This window comes from Lepidochelys kempii, chromosome 3 (assembly GCF_965140265.1).
Source record: "Lepidochelys kempii isolate rLepKem1 chromosome 3, rLepKem1.hap2, whole genome shotgun sequence".
NCBI lineage: Eukaryota > Metazoa > Chordata > Testudines > Cheloniidae > Lepidochelys > Lepidochelys kempii.
The window spans coordinates 71,315,749-71,339,657 of record NC_133258.1 but is presented as its reverse complement, the minus strand read 5'-3'; the positions used below and the strand labels follow the sequence as shown (position 1 = coordinate 71,339,657).

The 23,909-nt window shown below is 38.5% G+C and overlaps 1 protein-coding gene across 3 annotated transcripts in view; it reads left to right on the top strand.

The window, feature by feature from the left end:
• The window catches only part of EPHA7 (EPH receptor A7), a 170,264-nt gene extending 155,760 nt beyond the window's left edge, over positions 1–14,504 (top strand). For 2 of the 3 annotated variants that reach the window (XM_073336778.1, XM_073336777.1), the window contains exons 14-17: positions 378–527; positions 5,572–5,765; positions 9,624–9,779; positions 12,489–14,504. In XM_073336778.1, coding sequence (XP_073192879.1) covers positions 378–527; positions 5,572–5,765; positions 9,624–9,779; positions 12,489–12,603 — 615 coding nt within the window. In that variant the 3' untranslated portion in view covers positions 12,604–14,504. Of the gene's footprint in view, positions 1–377; positions 528–2,045; positions 2,199–5,571; positions 5,766–9,623; positions 9,780–12,488 lie in introns of those variants that run through there. The other variant, XM_073336779.1, reaches the window with a different exon arrangement.
• Positions 14,505–23,909: the final 9,405 nt, after the last annotated feature.

Sequence of the window (23,909 nt, the reverse complement as noted above, 5' to 3'; positions counted from 1 at the left end):
TCAACCCTGCTCACTTATGGTGTAGATAATAGCTGCCTCATGGAGCTGATCCCTGATGCCTCACTGGAACAGCAATCCAGAGAGAACATGCAGGATGCTAGAGCTGACACTTATGCCACATTAATACTAATGACAATCTGGCCCTACATGATCAGACATGGATTTTGAAGGAGCCTTAAGAAATTTCAATGGGATTTGAATGCCTAATTCCCTGAGAGTCAGACTCATTTGAAACTCCTCTGAAAATTCCAACATCGATCAACGTTTGAGAATGGCATAATTTTGGTGCCAGGGTTAATGGAAATAATTGTAAAAATGCCACTAAGAAAAACACTATGGACATTTTATTTATAAGCAAATCTTTTTTTTTCAAATAGGGTGGGAAAATTCCAGTACGGTGGACAGCTCCAGAAGCCATCCAATATCGTAAATTTACATCAGCAAGTGACGTATGGAGTTATGGAATAGTTATGTGGGAAGTAATGTCTTATGGAGAGCGGCCTTACTGGGACATGTCAAATCAAGATGTAAGCTATACATTTGCTATATTTGTATGATTGCATACATGAGTACATATAAATAAATGTTCATATCAATTTTTTTCTTTCTACACACACAACTTGTTTTAACTCATAATAATTTTTGTAAAAATATTCTAGGATTTTTATATAGTGAAAAAATAAATATATGATTATCTAGCCAACAACATTATCATCTTCTTTGACACAAGTATGGATTTTAGGTTTATATCATGAGACTGAAACAGGATTGGGGCTCCAGAAATGATAAGACAGACAAGTATTTCTTATTTTATTACATTAAGCTTAGCAAGAATGACATGTTTTCATTCAAACACGAATTCTTAGTTTCTTGAACTCATAATTATGGTTAGTCGAGTGGAAAAAGTTGTCCAAAGTCCAAGTCAACAGTTAATGACATACTCTAGCAATTTCACTATATTTTAACAATATTCTTGTTTGTATAAGATGTGACCTAAAGCAGTAGGTTATCAGTAATAGCACAGAATAGTATTAATCTTGACTTTCTTACAAGGATATCTGTTCACACCGACTGTATACATAAACATATGCCAGAATGATTCTCATTCCGAGTTGTTCTTTTTTTTTTTTTTATTGAATGCTCGACATCAGAGTTATAAAAAAAAAAAGCATATGAAAGTGTAAATGATGAGTCAGTTTGGCAGAGTGCAAAGTTGTTAATATTTGACAGGTCTCAGTGTCAAAGATTTCATGGACTGTCAAAATATTGGGCAAACAAGTCCTTGGGGCAAAGAAAAAGAAATATTTACATTCCCTAGATGCCCAGTAGAGTTTCATTTCTTTTGACACCTTCCTTCTGTACTCGAGTCAAACATAAAAGGGGTCTGACAGGAATATAAGATGCCTCAAAGGCAAAGCTTACCTATCTTTCAGGGAAGAGTAAAGAAAAACTTTAAAACTGAAAAAAAAATCCAGTATCTTCTTGCTGAATTTTTGATTTTTTTTTAATTTATTTCCTTGTATTGTAAACAGTTGAGGGAATCATGTAAATTATCCTTGTTCATAAAAACACTAATCTCAAATCCTTACAATGACAAAAGAAATGAAATGACAAGTTATATCCCAATTAGCATGTACATTAATGATTTATAAATTCCTAGTAAAATAATTTCAAACACTGATGTGTATTGTGATATGCAGATGTGCCCTAAAATATGCACACACTGCGCACACGCACACCAACTAACCCTGGAGACTCACCCATGTGGCAACATTTTAAAAACTGCCTCTAATTACCCACAATGAATTACAGTTACAACGAACCACAGACAGAAATGACAACACTTAAAATGTGTCTTTACCAGATTTGCAGACGCTGTCAGCAGTTTGTTCACTTAAAAGCATCATTTGTGCCTACAATTGAGTGTGGATGCAGAATTACAGGCCATGCTGTTGTTCCTTTAAAAATATGCCTCATTGAGTTTTCTGAGTTTGAAGGTTGTTTTTTTTTATTCTCTACTATACTGTTTTATCCTATATTAACAGTTTTGGTGCCTTTGGATAGATTTGCGCGTAGCAACGCAATCATGACCGTCTAAGCACATTCCTGTACTCAGTGGATATATCCATACAGCGTTGAGAAGTACTAGCTGAGCATTCAACCCAAGAGCAATCCTGCAATTGCACAGCAGGATGGCTCAGGGTGAGTGGCACAGAACCCTGCTCACTGCCTTTCTGCAGGCACAGTGCCTATGCGTTCCTAACCCTCGCTGCCAAAACTAGTGAACAGTAGTCACTAACTAGCTCAACTACTGTGCATAACTCTACTCTGGTACCCATTAGAGCTTTGGTGTGTGCCCTGTACAGGGCTACTGGTCCCCATACTTACGTGGAAGGAGGAGTTCACTACACTCCCTTTTCTCCATATTTGTGTTCCTCATAGGGCAGGATGTAGCCATGCAAATGATGATTTTCCTTCAGTTACTCAACTGTTTTCTGTTGTGGCATTTTAAAAAAGGAGCGTCCCTGGCAGTGACCTGTTACAACAAACAAAGCATCACAGTACCCAATTAACACAGCTCTATCCCCAGAGCTGGTAGCTCCTTATCTTAAGCCTGGACTAGGCAGGTCCTCAGGCAGCCTGGAAATTTTGGAAGCACAAAGGTGTCTAAAAGAAACAATGGGCCAAGCACAGAAATTGAGGAACAGAGAATTGAGGCAAATGTAAATGATATGAATCTGTGCTATTAGCATGAATCCTTGCTGTATTCGATTAGCTATATTTGTTCCTATAAACTATATGATTATAGTTTATAGAAAAAATCCCTTCATTTTTATTTACTGCTTGTTATCTAGTTTAGAACTGTTTTTTTCCCTTTACATAATAGTAATATTTTAAAGCCACCAAAAATTTTAGCTATTAACTGTCAGTTTGGTTCTTTGAATCTTGAACATGCATAGACTATATTTTTAATCTTTTGGAAATCACCTTCTTCCTACTCCCACCATTCTGGCTATAGCCAAATCCGTTCTTTTTTGTTTCCCAATTTGATCCTTCAGACTTGTTTGCTCACACCAGATGTCAAAGACACTGGTTCTGCTGCATCCCTAAGGCCTTTCTAAAAATAATGTCATTATCATAGTCCCTTCCTATCTATCTTCTGGGATCTCTCCAGAACACAGTGAGCATGTAAAAATACTTGCTAATGTGCCTCTCATTTCATTTGCCACTTCCTCTAAAGCTTTTGAATGTATGTTGTCATTCCTAGGAATCTTGTCATTTTTAAATCCCTTTAACCTTTTAATGACTGTGGTGGTGTTGTCTGGATGCATTTTTATTATTCACTGATTGTCTCTACAAGTTTGACCTAAAACTGATATTTTTATAATGAGAGATACAAAAAACGATTTTGATGTGTGTTTTTCTTCTGTCTGGTTTCAGAGGAACAGCCGTGTTAGTCTGTATTCGCAAAAAGAAAAGGAGTACTTGTGGCACCTTAGAGACTAACCAATTTATTTGAGCATGAGCTTTCGTGAGCTACAGCTCACTTCATCAGATGTTTCTTCTGTCTGTAATTCCTGTATTCATTCTTTAGCATATCAGAATAGCACTTGTTTTTTTCATTTTGAATCATTGTTTCTTTTAAATGTGAGGGTTTTCCCCATAAATCTTGCTAACGGATCTTATCTCTCACTCTTCAAAATATTTTTCCTGTGTGTATACAGTATCCATTATTTGTACCCTCACCCTCCTGTTATCTGAGTGGCACTTGTACTATCTCTGAGTATTCTTCGTCACTGTCTATCTTAGGTATTTATATAGCCCCCATTACTGAAGGGGCTGAGAACTTCACAGTTTTTAATGTATTTATTCTCACAACACCCTTGTGTGGTAGGGAAGTGCTACTCTTTATTTTACAGATAGAGTACGCAGGCACACTGGGGCTGGGTGACTTGCCCAATGTCAGAAAGGAAATCTGTGGCAGAGCAGGGTATTGAACCCGTCTCTGATGAGAGCCATTTCAACTAGACCACTGGTTCTCAAAGCCAGTCTGCCGTGTGTTCAGGGAAAGCACCTTGCGCGCCGGAACGGTTTGTTTACCTGCCGCACCCACAGGTTCTGTCGATTGCGGCTCCCACTGCCACGGTTCGCCGCTCCGGGCCAATGGGGGCTGCGGAAGGGCGGCCAGCACGTCTCTTGGCCTGCGCTGCTTCCCACAGCTGCCATTGGTCTGGAGCAGAGAACCGCGGCCAGTGGGAGCCGCCATCGGCCGAACCTGCGGACGCGGCAGGTAAACAAACAGGCCCGGCGCGCCAGGGGCTTTTCCTGAACAAGCGGCGGACCGGCTTTGAGAACCACTGCACTAGACCATGTTTCCTGGGGCTTCACTTCCCCTCTGTAAAAGATTCTGATACAACCATTGATTCCAACCAACTTTCTGAAGTTCATTCTGCATTCTTTGCAGTTGCCTTTAGTTTGCAGTCCAGTGCTCTTGCACTTTCTCACACATCCTATGGAGTATTTTATAGATGAAGTTATAGTATTGACTAAACCTTGGATATTCACCAACTTTTATTTATCATGGCAGATTTATTTCATAGGGCTAAGCCTAGACCTGGTCTTGGTTTTGATACAAACTGAGAGGAAACAGTCCTGTGTACTCCCCATCAAGAATCGACACCCTTCCTTAGCAATTCTAATACAATTATGTCAGTCAATGTCACTGCACTTGAAATCTCCCACAAACAGTTTTTTTCGTCCTTTTTTACAAGCCTTTCTTATCTGCATTGCTTCCTGACATGCTTTCTTATCCTGCCTGCAAGGTGCATAGCAGTTTCCTGTGATTTTTCCTTTATCATTTCTATCTTTCTCTTAAATCCAAATGGACTTGACTGAGGAAGTCAAACAGTGGGTGTAATTCTTGCTTCAGACATTATGTCCTCCCTCATATCAGCATGTGCCACCTTCTCATATTAAGTCTGACCTTGCTTTAGACTGTTACATTAAGATATCACTCAGCCAGGCCTCACTTTCCCGTATCACACTGTATTCAGATTGCTTGTTTGCCTCTAATAACATGGATTGGTATAATATGCAATTTTTTCTTCCTAATAATTTCTGTCCACTAAATATTTCCTGATTTTTTTTAAAGTCTGGGGGCTTTGGGGATTTTGTGGGTAAATGCACAGACTCGTATCCATTTACAAATCAGTGCTTCAACTGCATCCTCTCTCTTAAAGGCCTTTGGGCAAATAATATTGCTTTCTAGAATATCTCTATCTATCCATTTATCTGTTGCACCCTAGGTGAATTTAATTGTTGCTCCCTGCTGCTGATTTGACTAGGTAATACAACTATGTTCTGCACATCATAGAGTAATATGTTCAATAATCAGAGAAGATAAAAATCAAGGGTATTGTATGAAAACAAGAATTCTAGTGTCAAAACAACAGACTCTGCTTTCATGATGCTTTGACTGTTTAATTTAGTTGCTTGATTTCTTTCCCAGTTATTAAAATTCATTCTCTAAATATTTCTCCCTTGATGAAATCCTCTTGTTCTGGCCATTAGGTTATAAAAGCAATTGAAGAAGGCTATCGTTTGCCAGCACCCATGGATTGCCCAGCAGGTCTTCACCAGCTCATGCTGGACTGTTGGCAAAAGGAACGTGGTGAAAGGCCAAAGTTTGAGCAGATAGTTGGTATTTTGGACAAAATGATTCGGAACCCTAATAGTTTGAAAACCCCTCTTGGAACCTGCAGCAGGTAAGAAAACTGCCAGTGAGGGTTTATAATTCTCTGAACATATATTGACTCTGAATGTGTTCTGATTAGCTGCTGGATCCAGCTCCCTCCAGCTGCTCTTCCCGCTACTCTCCTTTCTTCCTTCCCTTTTTGTTCCTTCTCTCCCCATTTCTTCCCTAGATGCCATTCAGTAACAATAAAATCCACCCAAAAATGACTTACCTAAATCAAAAATACCAAGTAAAAGAAGAAAAAAATCTTGCCACTAACGTTCCTCCTGTTGGCAAACCATGAACTCTGTTCACTCTGCTTGTATGTTCTATCCCATTTCCACACCCCTCCCTTTGTATGCCTTGTCTATTGAGACTATAAATTCCTCAGGGCAGGGACCATCATTGTCTCTGTGATTGCATGATGGGGTCCTGGCCTCTATGCACTGCTGCAATAAAAATAATAGTAGTAATACAGTTAAGCTCGAAAGAATTTGATTTTTATTGGGAAACTTCAATTTCACTGTGCTTACCCGCAAACCGATGACAAAATATTTCCATCAATAATAATCAACGTTTACAAATGCAAAGTGAGAAAAAGGCTGCTTGAGAACTTAATTAGGGTTTGATTTAAAGATATTTATTTTGACATGTGATGTTGAAAATTTTTGTTTCAGTGGTTAAAAAGCTTTAACTTTTTGAATCTCAATGTCGGCTGTCATTAAATAATTATTGTCCGATCCTACCATTGTCTGAGCCCGCCCCGCCCCCCCGCCCCAGATTTCCCAGAACTGTGAAAATGTAATCAATACAATTTTCTTAAAAATAAACATTGTTTTCTGTCAAAAATATAAAAAAGAATCAAATTCTGCCAAGCTTAAATACAGTGTCTATATAGCCACCCTTTTTATACTGTGCTGCAGAGTGACCTCTCCTGTTTACCCTCATGACTCTATTTTTAATTCCATTCAGCCATTTGATCTTACTTAATTTTTTGGTATGACTTCAATGTTTTCTTCTTATAACTTGCCTGCTCCCATGAGTTACTCAGTCACAGTTATCTTGTGTCAGGAGTCCCATGTTCAGATCCCAGCTCTGAGACTGACCTCATGTGTGACCTGAGGAAAGTCACTGCATCTTTCTCTCTTTCTGTTTCCCTCCATCCTTTGTCTGTTTTATCTATTTGAATCGCAAGCAATTTGGGGCGGGGATTCTGTTTTTGATGATGTTCTTGTACAGGGTCCAGGGCAATGGGGCCCTGATCTTGTTTGGTGCTACTATAATACAAATAATTAGGATTGTTGATTAATTGGTTAACTCACACGATTAACTCAAAAAAATTAATCGTGATTTTAAAAAAAATAATCGCAGTTTTAATCGCACTGTTAATAGAATACAAATTGAAATTTATTAAATATGTTGGATATTTTTCTACATTTTCCTATATATTGTATTTGGTGTTAACTGAAATTAAAGTGTATATTTTCTGTCATATATTTCATATTATTTTCATTACAAATTTTTGCACTGTAAAAATGATAAACAAAAGAAATTGTATTTTTCAATTCACCTCATACAAGTACTGTAGTGCACTCTCTTTATCGTGAAAGTGCAACTTACAAATATAGGGTTTTTTTGTTACATAACTGCACTCAAAAATGAAACAATGTAAAACTTCAGAGCCTACAAGTCCACTCAGTCCTACTTCTTGTTCAGCCAATCGCTAAGACAAACAAGTTTGTTTATATTTACAGGATATAATGCGTCCATGCTGATGACACTCATTAAAAAAATAATGCGTTAATTAAATTTGTGACTGAACTCTGTGGGGGAGAATTGTATGTGTTCTGCTCTGTTTTACCCGCATTCTGCCATATATTTCATATTATAGCTACTCATGGGGGAATTCTGCGCCAAAAAACTAATAATTCTGCAGCAGAAACTTAAAAAGTTGGTGCATGATATTATAAAATTTTGCTTTCTTTATTTGTCAAAATAATGCAATATAATCACTCTGGTTTCAATTATTTTGGTAAATTTATTTAAACTATTATAAAATGGATAGAGAATTGAGGTGGGGAGCATTAGAGAAAATTCCCAAACCCCCTTGCCTAATAGTAATGTACATAGGTTTGATCTTTATTTTTAGTTATTAGTCAACAGATATATGCAGCCACACGCTCAGTGTTGCATCATAGCCAATTGAAGACCAAGTGAAGGCTGAGGAACCAAACTCAAAATTTAGTCCAAAAATTTAGACCAATTCTGATCACTAAAGCACCATAAGCATTTATAAGGCCATACTGTCCTTTATACCACTCTGGCAATGTAAAGGAGCTTTAAAACTTTTACACCTATTTTACTCCTGGGGGAATTCGCAAAGAGAATGGGAACAATTCATTAAGCAGGCAGGCTGCTATGTTCTGCTCCGCCTGAAAGGACAGTGTTTGTCCCATGCCTACCTCCTCAGAAACACCCCGAAACCCTGCCCCTCCATGCCAAGCATGCCGCAAAAGCGAGCGAGAGGGACAAAGTGTCTCTCTCTCTCACACACACGACTGCGGTGATTTACATCTCTATTGGCTGCTCCGGTGCCTGAACCAACCTGCCTGCGCTTCCGGAAAAGGGTGTGTGACCACTCTTGCGGCTTCCTTTTGCTTCCCTGTCAGAAGTCATTTTTCTGGGGGGAAAGCAAAGAAATCTGCTGGGGTCATGAATTCTGCGCACACGCAGTGACGCAGAATTCCTCCAGAAGTAAAAATTTTAAGAACACTTTTGCTTCAGATTGACAAAACGCAAAGAAGGTACTAATGTGAGATTTCTAAAGATAACTACAGCACTCAACCCAAGGTTTAAGAATCTGAAGTGCCTTCCAAAATCTGAGAGGGATGAGGTGTGGAGCATGCTTTCAGAAGTCTTAAAAGAGTAACATTCTGATGCAGAACCTACTGAACCTGAACCACCAAAAAAGAAAATCAACCTTCTGCTGATGGCATCTGACTCAGGTAATGAAAATGAACATGCATCAGTCTGCACTTCTTTGGATGGTCATCGAGCAGAACCTGTCGTCAGCATGGACGCATGTCCCCTAGAATGGCATTGAAGCATGAAGGGACATATGAATCTTTAGCACATCTGGCACGTAAATATCTTACAATGCTGACTGCAACAGTGCCATGAGAACACCTATTCTCACTTGTTTGTCTGAGCAATTGGCTGAACAAGTAGGACTGAGTGGACTTGCAGGCTCTGAAGTTTTACACTGTTTTATTTTTAAATGCAGGTTTTTTTGTACATAATTCTACCTTTGGAAGTTCAACTTTCCTGATAAAGATATTTCAATACAGTACTTGTATTAAGTGAATTGAAAAATACTATTTATTTTCTTCTTTTTTACAGTCCAAATACTTGTAATCAAAAACAAATATAAAGTGAGCACTGTAATCTGTGTTTGCTGTGTTGTAATTGAAATCAATATATTTTAAAATGTAGAAAACATCCACAAATATTTAAATAAATGGTATTCTATTGTTTAACAGTGTAGTTAATTGCGATTATTTTTGTTAATCACTTGACAGCCCTACAGATAATAAAAAAGAATGTTGATTTCCAGTGGATAACAGTAGCCCATCAGGTTGACTTCACTCTTAATGAACTTTTGTCATGCATTACAATATGCTAAGGGGAACGTTACCAAAAGCTGCAAAATACTCTTACATACGTGATTGCTAGCCATAGCAAACAATTAACAGAACAGGTGAAATTGCATATTTGACCCTATATTTTTCTATTCCTATTTCTATCCTCCACCTTCTCTGACTCTGCCAAATACTCTGTTATGGTTTAGTATTTTAGGAAACAATTTATGTTACTGTTTTCTTCTGCCTAGACCAATTAGCCCTCTTCTGGACCAGAACACTCCCGATTTCACCACGTTCTGCTCTGTAGGAGAATGGTTACAAGCTATTAAGATGGAAAGATATAAGGATAACTTCACAGCAGCAGGCTACAACTCTCTTGAATCAGTAGCCAGGATGACTATTGAGTAAGTTGGCACTGGGCATGTTTGACCTACATTTAGCAACCTTCTAGGTAAAAGCCAAATAATATTAAGTTGCAAAATACTAGACCCAAATAGTACAAACTCAGTTCGTAAGGCCAGATTCTGTCCTCACTGAGGTTTACTCAGCACAGGAGAGTGAGTCCAGGGAGCAGATCCTGTCTTCTTGATTCTCTGCCCTACACAATTAGTGTAGTTTAGAGCAGCCCAGCAGCATCTCTAACCTATTCCAGTTAGTAACAGTCATTTTAGGACTGTCTGCCAACATAAAATTGGCAGAGGACATCAGTGGAACAGGAACAACCCCCTTCTCCTCCCTGGCATGTCCTTATGCTCGGGCTGAGGAGGCAGGAGGCTTAGAAGCTGGCCGTGGCAGCTGAGAGCTCCCACTAAAAGGGGGAATTCTCAGCTGCCCAGATATGGCCAGTGTTTGAATTTTTGGGCCACCTGGGTAGTACATATGTACCAGACTCTCAGAAAGATTGTAGCCCATTTTTTAATGTATATGAAAATCACCCCACCACCACCCCCAGATCACTCCCTGCTAACGAGCATATCTCAAGGACTGGAAGATTTTGAAAAAATAACAAGGAGTCCTTGTGGCACCTTAGAGACTAACAAATTTATTTGGGCATAAGCTTTTGTGGGCTAGAACCCACTTCATCAGGTACATCGAGTGAAAATACAGGAGCAGGTATAAATACATGAAAGGATGGGGGTTGCTTTAGCAAGTGTGAGGTCAGTCTAACAAGATAAATCAATTAACAGCAGGATACCAAGGGAGGAAAAATAACTTCTGAAGTGATAAGAGAGCTGTCCATTACAGACATTTGACAAGAAGGTGTGAGTAACAGTAGGTAGAAATTAGTATTGGGGAAATTAAGTTTCTTTTTGTAATGACGCAACCACTCCCAGTCTCTATTCAGGCCTGATGATATCCAGTTTTCAAATTAATTCCAGTTCTGCAGCTTCACATTGGAATCTGTTTTTGAAGTTTTTTCTTGAAGAATTGCATCTTTTAGGTCTGTTATTGAGTGACCAGAGAGACTGAAGTGTTCTCCTACTGGTTTTTGACTGTTATGATCCTGATGTCAGATTTGTGTCCATTTGTTCTTTTGCGTAGAGACTATCCAGTTTGACCAATGTACATGGCAGAGGGGCATTGCTGGCACAATGGCATATATCACATTGGTAGATGTGCAGGTGAATGAGCCCTTGATGGTGTGGCTGATGTGGTTAGGTCCTATGATGGTGTCCCTTGAATAGATACATGCACAGAGTTGGCACCGGGGTTTGTAGCAGGGTTTGGTGTTTTTGTTGTGTGGTATATAGTTGCTGGTGAGTATTTGCTTCAGGTTTGGGGGCTGTCTATAAACGAGGACTGGCCTGTCTCCCAAGGTCTGTGAAAGTGAGGGATTGTCCTTCAGGATAGGTTGTAGATCCTTGATGATGCGCTGGAGAGGTTTTAGTTGGGGGCTGTAGGTGATGGCTAGTGGCATTCTGTTACTTTCTTTGTTGGGCCTGTCTTGTAGTAGGTGACTTCTTGGTACCCTTCTGGCTCTGTCAGTCTGTTTCTTCACGTAACCAGGTGGGTATTGCAGTTTTAAGAATGCTTGATAGAGATCTTGTAGGTGTTTGTCTCTGTCTGAGGGATCGGAGCAAATGCAGTTGTATCTTAGAGCTTGGCTATAGACAATGGATCATGTGATGTGGTCTGGATGAAAGCTGGAGGCATGTAGGTAAGTATAGCGGTCAGTAGGTTTCCGGTATAGGGTGGTGTTTATGTGACCATCACTTATTAGAACTGTAGTGTCTAGGAAGTGGACCTCTTGTGTGGACTGGTCCAGGCTGAGGTTGATGGTAGGGTGGAAATCGTTGAAATCTTGGTGGAATTCGTCAAGGGCCTCCTTCCCATAGGTCCAGATGAAGAAGATGTCATCAATGTAGCGCAAGTAGAGTAGGTGTGTAAGAGGATAAGAGCTGAGGAAGCATTGTTCTAAGTCAGCCGTAAAAATGTTGGCATACTAAGGGGCCATGTGGGTACCCTTTTTGCATGCTGTCTGTGTTGTGGAGAAAGGGATTTGCATCCTTGCAAAGGAACCAGGTGGTTAGCATGAGCACAAAGGTTTGCTGGAGGTCGAGTGTGCCTCTATATTGGCTCTGTGGTCTCTTAGAGGTCTTCTTGGCTTTCATGAAGCAGAGCCGCAGGCCCTGCCCATTCCACCCTCTTCCCAGAGAGGCTTTGCAGGTCAGAACGTAGTGGGGATGGCGTTATAGAGACAGCTCCACCCTACCTTCCACCTATATGGTAGCGGAGGTTTCCTACATGCATGTCTCTAAAGGGCACAATGTGGTCACAGTAATCTTCCTTTTATACAGTGACTTTATCCTGAAAGCATCCCAGTAGGAGTGTTTTCCTACACTGAGTTTTCTTCGTAGGTACAGTTACACATGATAAGTGATGCAAAACAATGTTATCTCACTCCCAAAACTAGGGAAATGTGTATATTTCTGATGAGAAGATCGAGTAGGGTTTTAGGCACAATTCACAATATTGATATGAGGCTCCAGTATAGCTTTGGTATATTCAAACATGGGTGCCCAGGGTACTACTCAGTTTTAAGTGACTCCTTTATCCCATATAAGTGCACTGTACATCGAATAATTAATACTGTACACATTTATCTTTCCCAGTGATGTGATGAGTTTAGGGATCACGTTGGTTGGTCATCAAAAGAAAATTATGAGCAGCATTCAGACTATGAGAGCACAAATGCTACATTTACATGGCACTGGCATCCAAGTGTGATAGACATTTCTCCCTTATGAGGGAGGTAACGGACTGAGAGAACAGCACTGGCCTTCAGTATACATGAAGTGCTGCTGGAAGACACTTGATCTCCTGGGTCCTTCCTGCAGTGAAGAGAAGATCTACAAGAAGCACCTACAGACTTGAACTCCTAAGTGCCACCAGAGGTTACTAAAAGGGAATTGGGATCCACCACTGATGGCAAGGAAAACAGCAGTGACAATAAACAAAGTACTACCTGAAACACATACAAACACCTTGAGCTCTCTAACCTCCTTTTTATCTAATAGACTTTTTAAAATGTACATAAAGAATTTAAAAAAGAATATATTTGTCAGATAAAATCATGATACTATTGTTAAATTCAGCAAAATATTTTCCTTAAATCTTGATTTAAGAATCTTTTTTTAATCATTTGTGTTTATTCTTCATAAAGACCTTCTTTTAGTATGATGTTTATATCTCTGGACCTTTCTAGGGCTAATTCTATGACACATTACTACACTGGGTACCTCTGAAAGGTTACTAGAAGTTTTAGAAATGTAACAAGCATGACTGAGCAACATATATCTGTCCAAACATTGATATCCTTTTTTGTGCCATTTTATTCTGTTAAATCAACACTGTATTGACATGGTTTGCTAACTGGCAGGGAGTCAAGAAAATGCAAGTTGCTAAGAGCTCTGATATTTTTTAAAGAATTTTTTAAGGTTAAACATATATTATCTTTTAAAGAAAAAAAGAAAAAAAAGCAATAATGACCCCTAAGTAGTCCAAGGCACTTTTAACAAATTGTTTGCAAGATGATTTTAATGGACTAGATTTAAGATGAGATTTTTTAAGGAGTAGATCCATAACTGTAAACCAACTGAGGTATTTTATGGAGTGGATGATAATAGGAGTGCCTCAGAAGTCAGGTGCAGTTCTCCAGTGTTACCTATTTTAATCTGAGCACATCACATTTTTTTCAATGCTCTGCATTAGCAAATCTGAGAGAAATGGCTGGCATATATTTTATATGCATTTCAGTTGAGTGCAGTCCAGCTGTGAGAATAAGAATTTACCTTTGATATTAGAACTGTAGAGCATGAGGCAAGGGGCAGTTCAGAATTTTCACATTGTTTACTAGCTTTCATTGCTCTCAACACCAACACCATACACACACACACACATTCATTTGGGAACTTGAGTGCAAAAGTACTTGCTCAATTAAAAACTTTTACACCATTTTTATTTATATATGTACCTTATTTAACTAAAATGTTAAACTACCATAAGCAATAAGAAAGCGTGGCTACAGATATTGCAGGAATGTATACACATCAGAGAGATGCTTTCAGAAATTATGAAAATTGTGAACTACCCCTTCAGTGAAATGCTGAACTTCCAAAGAGAATTGGGCTGCTTCCGTTGATTTTGATAGAGAAAGATCCCAGGGATCAGTCATGAATTGGTCTTGTTTGATAATGTGGGCATCCACAAAAAAACTGTAAATGTTCCTTTGTAAAACTTGTAAATTTAATTTATACTGTCTTGTTTTGTACACACATTTCTGTGTAGTGAGCTCTGAATACATTGAAAATGCACTATATTTTTCTATTTTACTTGCAGAGCGTCACAAAAGAACATGTATTTTCAGTGCTACATAATGTGTTTTCCCACATTTAGGACCAAAGACAGCTACAGAAAACTCAAATGGATCATTCCTTCCTCCACCCCACCCCTTTTTTTATCGCTGTACAGTGTTACATTTTCCATTTTATTTATTTGTTTGATTAGAAAAATCACTTTGATTATGCCAATTTTCTTCTCCTTCTGCCTTCGTTGAAGAAAATCTGTAAAAAGCTTTTAATTAGCATAATCCCGTTACATAGACACTTCCATTTGTAATCTTTGTAATAGACTGTAAATATATTTTTGGAACTATAACACAATGTTCACAAGGATTATTTTTCAGTGTCCATATATGATCGTTTATACAATTCACAACCCTTTGCAGTCATGTTGAGAAGCATACTTTATGGCCTGGTTTGGCTATAAGAAAGAACGGCGAAGATTCTTCTTTACCATTAGATTATCAACTCAGAAGAAATGAAGTTATTTGCATACACATAAGTCAGCAGGCTTTTTTTACTGTTAATTTTTTTTTAGAAAATTATTAATATTAGAAGACAAAATGCACCACAACCCCAAATTTTCAGTCTAATGCACCTAAACCTTCCAGCACTTAAGTTAGCAATTGTGTTGTGTTGTAGGCAGCCAGTTTTGAAAATCTTGACACTAAATCTACAATAAGGAACCTAGGCTGGACTTTTCAAAGGGGCCTAATGTACTCAGCTGCCCACATCCCATCATATTGCAATGGAATTTGGGTGCCTAACTCCACTAGGCCATTTTGAAAGCCCCAGTTCTAAATATACACATCTCATGGGAGTTGTGGACAAACCCTCTTTAAATGGAAAATGAGGCAAACACCTGTATGCGACTGTGTTCAAGAGGCACAAACGATGAAACACATCATATCTGAGTGTCCCCTTTGTTCTTTCACCAAGGGCCTGAAATACATTCACCAGCTCACTGCTGCAGCAATGTGCTGGCTATCAAATCTAGATACAAATTTGTAATCATTGCTACCTAGCCAAGCCGTATGAAAGAAGAAGTTCTAAGTGGTCTGACTTTCAAAAGTGTTGAGCCTTCTCCAGCATTCAGTCCTTGACTCAGCAAGATATCATGTGGTTCACTTTGTAGACCCTTCATGGGACTTGGGCACATGCTTAACCTTGAGCAGATATTTAAGTGCTTTGCTGAATAAGGGTTAACTTAACATGTGATTAAATGCCTTGCTATATTGGGGCCTCATAGTTTAGAAGCTGTAGGGTGATCAATTATTTTCCATATCAAGCCACTTACTTAAGTACCTAACTATGGATTTAGGAGTTGAACTTCAAGCACCCACTTTTGAAAACGTTTGGGTTCAGGGGCTCGATCATGCAAGATGCAATGCTATTCCTTTTTAATAAGGGTTGAGGGCCACTCTGCACCTTTAGGAGTTGCTAGGCATCATGGACTTATCAATGCAGGTTTGAAATCTTAACTTTAGGCAAAGAAATTTTAAAATGAGGCTCATAATAATGATTATGTCCACTTTATCTTTCCCCTTTACGGTCATAGCCAAGTCAGATGCTTTGAATAGATGATAAAACATTGATCATCTATCTCTCTTGACTGCCTTAAAGTTGCTACATATTCGTATGCCTTTGAAAAAGGCAGGACAGACCTTCAAAGCACAATCAATATTCAAATACCCAGTCTATCTTTCTGGCTAGAACATTATTGCAATTAGGAGTATATGTATGCATATCCAATTTTTAGCTGGCAAAGCATCAACATTATAATGTTGCTTTCAATTCTCTATGTTTGAAGAGAGATGGAACAGGGTAAGGAAAACAATGGCAGGAAAAGGTTGGAATCTTCTATTGAGACTCAAGCATTTGGCGAGCAGTGGAAGAAAATGTGGAAATTAAAAAAAAAAGTTTCCAATTATTTAGAAAATGAAACAAATCACGCGGATCAAATTCTAGCCTTGTACCCCATCCAACTAAATTGAAGTCACTGGCGCTGTACAGGGTGTAAATCAGATTAGAATTTCTCCTTGTGTGTGCTTGACTGCTAGAAAGTTATTTTTTCCGAATGAACCAAATTTTCGTTTTATAACTAAATAAGCTCTTCCATCACCAATATCTTCCAGATTTTCTTAAAACACACTTGTCGCTTCCAACAATGTGCAATGAATCATCTACCTGCAATTGTTAAGTAGGATATTAATTCTTTATTGCTCTAATTGTGTTGATGTTCCAGTGAAAGACCCAACTGTCCCACTGGTAAATTGCACTTCTATAACATCTAAAATAAATTGGAATGTTCATTTACATATAACTTCACTCAAGAGGCTATGTGATCATATATGATAGTTATTGTTTGGATAAAATCATGTTTAACTGAAACTCTGACATGGTCATGTTAAAAAACTCCAGGAAGGAAAAAAATGCTTTTATGTATCTAAAACTTGAATGTTGTTTTTAATATCTCAATAATTCAGCTCCGTTTGTATTCACCATTTAAAAATTAGTTTTTGATATGTTTAAACTGGATTCATTTGGCATCCACTGAGTTAGTTTAAAGAAATTATTTTAAATTATATTTTGCTTTTCTCCACTACTAATTCACAGAAAATAATTTCCCAGTGTTTGGAATGTTACAAAAACTATTACTTTAATGTAGGGAATGAGTTTTACTTTATATTTGTCAGGTAAGAGTTGAAATAAGCAGAATTTGTCCTTAACTTCCAAAAGGATTTATATATAGCAATATAACTACAGTATAACAAATTATATTACTAATTTAGGGTAGATTTGTGTCATTTATGCATAGCCCATAATTAGAAGTGATGCAGAAGTACATTGGCCCAGGGTGAGTTTCAGCAGGCATTCTACCTCTTAGAAACAGAATGGATCAGATAATGGGCAGTAAACACGGAGTATGATGTTACTGAACCAAAATAAGAGTATGTCCTTTTGTCACTTCACTTTTAAAAAAAAGAATACTCAAAAAGTTAGAAGTTAAAACCTACCTTTTTTTAAAAGCCAACCATACCATTTCTGAAGTTAAAAATGATATAACTCTTTTCACAAATGTCTGTTGTTTTTCTATTTCAAAATTATTTATTTAAATAGAGCATATATGGAAGGCAGGGGAAGAGACCAGGTCCCTGGTCCAGGTTAGAAATCCCGGTATAAGAAATGTGTGAGACAAATGCTTGCCTACAATAACTCTGACACCTGAGCTGAGGCTGCAGTAATACCAAACTCCAGTTTCAGGGGATTGGCCCAGGAAAGTTATTGTGTGTACTCAGATGAGTTAAACAAAACCGATACAATGTGACAGAGTAATTGTTTTTATCAAATTTGGTAGCTACCTGAAGATGGTAGATTCCGGATTTAGGAGACAACTCAAAATGTCTGAGCTTTGAGGTAGCACATAGGACCAGAAGGGACCTCCTAGGTCATCAAGTCCAGTCCCTTGCTAACACAGGCAACCTGGTCATAAATCTTGTATATACATTTTTCAGGCAAAAACTAGTTGGATTTTTTGCCCCCACAGCTATTGGAAGACTGTTCCAAAATCTAACTCCTCTGATAGTTAGAAACCTTCTTTTAATTTTCAACCTAAATGTATTTGTGGCCAGATTTTACCTGTTCTTGTGCCAACATTGTACTTTATCTTAAATAGCTCGCGTCCCTCCTTGCTGTTTACCTCTGTGATGTATTTATAGAGAGCAGTCATATTCCTTCTCAGCTATCATTTTAGTAAGTTAAATAAGCCAAGCTCTTTTAGAATCATTTTAGTTCCCGTAAAACTCAAATTCTGGGCAGCAGCATATTTTCCCCATTATTCCCCTAAGAATCAGAAGTCTGGCCAACAATTACTTTCAAGCAAGAATATTTATTGCTTGAACAGTGCAGCCTTCCATCTACTTAGGAATATACAGACTTAAATTAAATTTCCCTTGAAAAACAGTGGTTTGAAGGGGAAAAAAATAAGAGGTTGGTGAACGTACAAAAAACATGACCAAAAAAAGAGACCATAAATGTCATGAAACCCAAAATATTACTTGGTTCTTCTGTCCTTATTGGTATTGCATTCTATATAGTCCTTTGCAGAACATGTATAATTACTGAAGGATATTACATACCAGATTAAAAGACGGAAATAAAAATGCGTTGTATCCTAGAGCTGAATGGAAGCAGTAAGCAAGCTAGATAGTTTTTGCTTTTGTTTTAAAGAATATATTTAAAATGTGTTAAGTTGGGTGGCTTACACATGTTAAGGCAGCGATTCTCAACCAGGGGGGTACATATTTGCCCAGTTTTAAAATAGGGTCCATAAAAAGCAGTAGTGAAGTCAGTACAAACTAAAATTCCATACAGACAATGACTTGTTTATACTGCTCTATATACCATACACTGAAATGTACGTACAATATTTATATTCCAATTGATTTATTTTATAATTGTATGGTAAAAATGAGAAAGTTAGCAATTTTTCAGTAGTAGTGTGCTGTGACACTTTTGTATTTTTATGTCTGATTTTTGTAAGCAAGTAGTTTTTAAGTGAGGTGAAACTTGGGGGTATGCAAGACAAATCAGACTCCTGAAAGGGGTACAGTAGTCTGGAAAGATTGAGAGCCACTGTGTTAAGGTACAGGCTTCCATAACCTAAGTGCCACAACAGTGAATGTGTGATACCCATGAAACTGCGTTTGGGCATTTAGGACGGATAAATGGTGTACAGTTTAAGAGTGATGGGTACTATTAGAAATTTATGAGATTAAGAGACCTGGTAGGTTATGTGCAGTAAGATCATGAAAAGCATTAAAAATTAAAAAGCAAAACCCTTGTCCTGCACTTGACTGGAACCAGAAAGTGAGTGCAACAACAGGGGGAAATGTGAAGATGTTTAGAATGTGTGACTATTAATGGTGTGGAGTTCTATAATGTCAAGTTTCAAAAGCTTGCAGGGAGGCCAAGAAACATCAAAATTTATTTTTAAAGTCTCATAGTTAATAAAATATGGCTAATAACCTTGAGTGGAGTGTTTTTAATACTATGATTTTTCTGAAGGCCAGATTGGAATTTGTCAAAGAAACTAAATTGAGACAGATGGGAAAGCAACTGGTAGTACACAGCCCATTGAAGCAGACTTGAAAAACACATGAAAGGAAATTTTTACATTAAAGGCATGAAAGTAAAATGTGAAGTATGATGATATTTCCTCTCAGAGGAATCTAGAATGGCTTTCTTTGACTGGTATAATGATGGCAGATTTCAGCACTGATGGTATGCAAATTGGGCAAAGTGAACTCTTGATTAGACTTGATTAGACCAGGAAAGAACCCCAAGTCAAGGAAGAGTCAATCACAGTCATAGAATAAGACGAGATATAGCCATGCCAGACTAATCCAGTCAGCCAAATGTATATTGGATGAAGACAAGGGAACATAATTTCTAAAACCTGAGAAGCTAAATCAAGAATGGCAAATATAGTCATCTATGGACCAAACTGCCCATGTTAAATTGAACTGAGCACCTGATTGTAGAAAGGTAAGCGTTTGTAAGGAATAAGAAGCAATAATTTAGGGGTCATCTACAATAATGTGGTTAACAAGGGAAAACACATCCAGTGGTTAGCTCTGTTATAGCCAAAGGCCTGCCTGTGCCACTGATATTAAAGTAGAATGTCAGAGCTCTCAGATGCTTTAGTCTAGTTGTGCGCCAGAGAGATACCCAAAAAGAAAAGGAGGACTTGTGGCACCTTAAAGATTAGCCCATTTATTTGAGCATAAGCTTTCATGAGCTACAGGTTAGTCAACAATAAAATAATTAAATACTTAAAGTGGGGGGCAGGGGGGAAGAGCACATTAAAGAAATCACTAATGCTCTGAATCAAATATATTCAGAGTTATAAATATACATTTGACTTTACCTAATACATTAAAAGGCAGGGTCCCAGTCCCAGAGACCCAACCTAAGTCACAGGGCAAAATATGGCTCCTATAGAACTCAACAGGAGTTTTGCTATTGTCTTCAAGATTTTGCCTGGAGAGAGGAGATCTGTAAACAGAGGGGAAGAAAGAAACATGAATATTGTAATGAGCAGCATTTTGTGCAAGGAGATATGTTACTTAGGAAACTAGTGTTTATTCAACCTAGGATTATGCTGGTTTCCACTGGCTTACTGCAGGACTATCTACAGGCCGTCTTTTGAGGTAAGTCTATGTGAAGACAAGATTCACTGGCTCAAGGTACCAAACCCCTGGTTCGACAAGAAAGTAACTACTGCCAACCAGGGACCCAGCTTCAGGGGTTAAATCATTAAAGCTTACAACTTGAGAGAGCTGGGTTCAATTCCTTGCTCTACTACTGATTGTCTGGCTGGTTTTGGGCAAATCACTTAACTTCTCTGTGCCTAAGTTTCCAGTCTGTGAAATGGGGATTGCATCACTTCCCTACCTTACAGAAGTGGTATAAAAATAAATACATTAAAGATTGTGCGGTACTCAGATGCTAGGCTGATGGCACCCATAGAACTATCTTAGAGAGATGTTGCCCACAAGACACAGAGATTCTGTTCATTTGTCAGGTAGATTTCATCAATGGCATTCGACTGGTGCCATGGTTGCAAATGAAAGTTGCTCTCCCATTGAGGTTGCATGTGAAAGAGCTGCAGTGTCTGTCCTCATATAGAGGTGATGCAGGGAGATGAAAATTGCACCACTCTGCACGCTGAGGAGTGAATGTTAGCCCTATGAGTTTAAATTTGAGTTCCCCTCCAAGGGAAAAGACAAAGAGCATGGCCATCCAACTGAGTAGGGCCCCACACTACAAGAAGGATGTGGAAAAATTGGAAAGAGTCCAGTGGAGGGCAACAAAAATGATTAGGGGACTGGAACACATGACTTATGAGGAGAGGCTGAGGGAACTGGGATTGTTTAGTCTGCGGAAGAGAAGAAGGAGGGGGGAGTTGATAGCTTCTTTCAACTACCTGAAAGGGGGTTCCAAAGAGGATGGATCTAGACTGTTCTCAGTGGCAGCTGATGACAGAACAAGGAGTAATGGTCTCAAGTTGCAGTGGGGGAGGTTTAGGTTGGATATTAGAAAAAACTTTTTCACTATGAGGGTGTAAAACACTGGAATGCGTTACCTGAGGAGGTGGTGGAATCTCCTTCCTTAGATATTTTTAAGGTCAGGCTTGACAAAGCCCTGGCTGGGATGATTTAGTTGGGGATTAGTCCTGCTTTGAGATCCCTTCCATGGATTCTATGATTCTCCTGCTGAATCAATAATCTGGGATCCCTCTAGGTCTTGAAATAATTTTTGTTGGGCTCCATAATGAGGGCAACAAACTCTTTGCACCACTGTCTCGTCCTCCTTTTACCCAGAGTGACAGTGCTGGCATTAATTACCCAACAGAACCTGTGGTCTAGGGCTAGGAATAGGAACCATGGTAATGGAAAATAGAAATTCCCCAATGGAAGTTAATACTGCTGCTCACTATGGCGTTAAAATTTTTGAGAGTTTGGTGTTTTGAACCATTCCCTGCCACTCTGCAAAACACCAGACCTGACTGCTTCCTTCAGTGGGATGTCCATAGACTCTGGACAAGAGGAATCTTACTCCTGGGACCCCTATATTTGTCCATCATCCATTCCATGCAAACACTATGTTTGTGTGTGTCTGGGGAGGGAAGGATCGCATGGCCCTAACTAGGAACAGAAATAGTTAGCAGATTGGCAACATGAGAAGACAATGACAAGAACAGGTTGAATACTGAGTGGTTAAAACCACAATGAATGTAAATGAACTCTTAGAGGAACAAGAGCTCTGATAAGATGAGATAATATGACATCTTTAGAAATAATACCCAAATCCACCACCCCATCTGAAAATGTTACTATTTAACACAATCAAAACAATCTCACTACAGTTAGGGCTGAAATGAAGAAAGCAAGACATTGTGGGGGTGATTATTTATTTAACTTTCTTCAGTTTTTATACATTGCAGATCAGCACATTTGTAGCTGAATTTAATAAGGGGAAAATCTCTCTCCTTCTTTTTCTCTAGGCCTGCACTAGTATCACAAACTTATTGCTTATGCATTTCAGAATATGTAGATAGATTAATGAAAACTGTATGGAAACTACCTCTCTCTCTCTCTATCTCTTTCTGAATTATTTTCTGAAGAAAAATCAGTTTGCACTAAAATTATATTTTTAGCATGAAGATATCTATAGAAAGGCCCATACTCTATGGATATCAAAGTCGCCTAATAACTATGGAAAACGTAGGAGCAAATCATTATAAAATAAGTCAGCAGAGAATCCAATGCTGCTCTTAATACCAATATTTTGGAATAGGATCATGTCAACCTGGATAATTTTTTAAAGATATTGTGAAATAATTTAAATGGAAAATCCTAGGCAGATGGATATTTTATATTTTCTCTTCCACATTCAAAAGTGTGTATGGTGCTTAAGGCTGATTTTTCAAGTTCTAAACTCACAGTGTTTAACTTCAGATATGAGGAAAGCAGAAGTCCTGTGTCATTATGTATACCTGTGTAACATTCCTTGACTGGCATGAAACCATCTCAGCATGTTCTTCCTGAGGAAAAGTTATTATTAGGTAGTATTAATCCTCTTTCTTCTCCTGTTTTTGGTTATTCCCCCCCCCCGCCCTGATTTATTACTTGTTTTATTTTTAAATTATTTTTAATAATTTAAGATAATATTCATTGTCCTTTTGTGAATCAAAATCCTCAGCCCTACATCCAATCCATGTCACTGGTCTCCATGCTGAGCAGATGTGCAGGGGCTGAGGTCAGTGGAACCCTCTCCTTCTAAGTGTGGAGCCATTCCATGAAGGTTACTTCTGCCCAGTCGCTGAATCCTGGGGTTCTAGGTGTGAGAACCAGAGTACAACAACAGAGCCTCTGGCCCCACCCCACATATAACAAGATCATACATAAGAAAGATTGCACCCTGCCCCACAAAGTCCAGCATTTCTGGCCCCAGTACTGCTCTGCAGTCCTACTACATAAACCTTTGTGTCCATGCCAGGCCCCACTGACTTTGCTGCCTAGATCAGGATAAATTGGGGAACTACAAAAACAGGGTATAAGTTTCAAGGTTGCACAAATAAGATGACATGGTAATTTAGCTTGGCCATATCCACTTAATAATTCAGGGTTTGTGTATTTGTCTGTAAGCCATTGCACTCAGTACCTGGCCGTGAAAAAGGCTAATGCAATCCTAGGATGCACCAAATGAGGTATTTCCAGTAGATATAGGGAAGTGATATTACCATTATACAAGGTAATGGTGAGCCCTCATCCTGTGTGCAATTCTGGTCTCTGTTTAAGAAAGATGAAGTCAAACTGGAATAGATGCAGAGAAGAAATAGAGGAATAGAAAACCTACCTCAAAAGAGGAGCTTGACTTGTTTAGACTAATCAAACAAAGGCTGAGGGATAAATACCAGGGAGGGAGAGTAAATGCCAATGTTGACACAAGAACAGAAAGATATAAATTGGTCATCAGCAAGTTTAGGCTTAAAATTAGGTGAAGATTTCTAACAATCAGAGGAGTAAAGGGAAAATTAGGTGAAGATTTCTAACAATCAGAGGAGCAGTGAGGGAAAAATTGCTAATTGACTGCAAGAGTGAGCTTGATACGTTTTCGGGGTGGGGG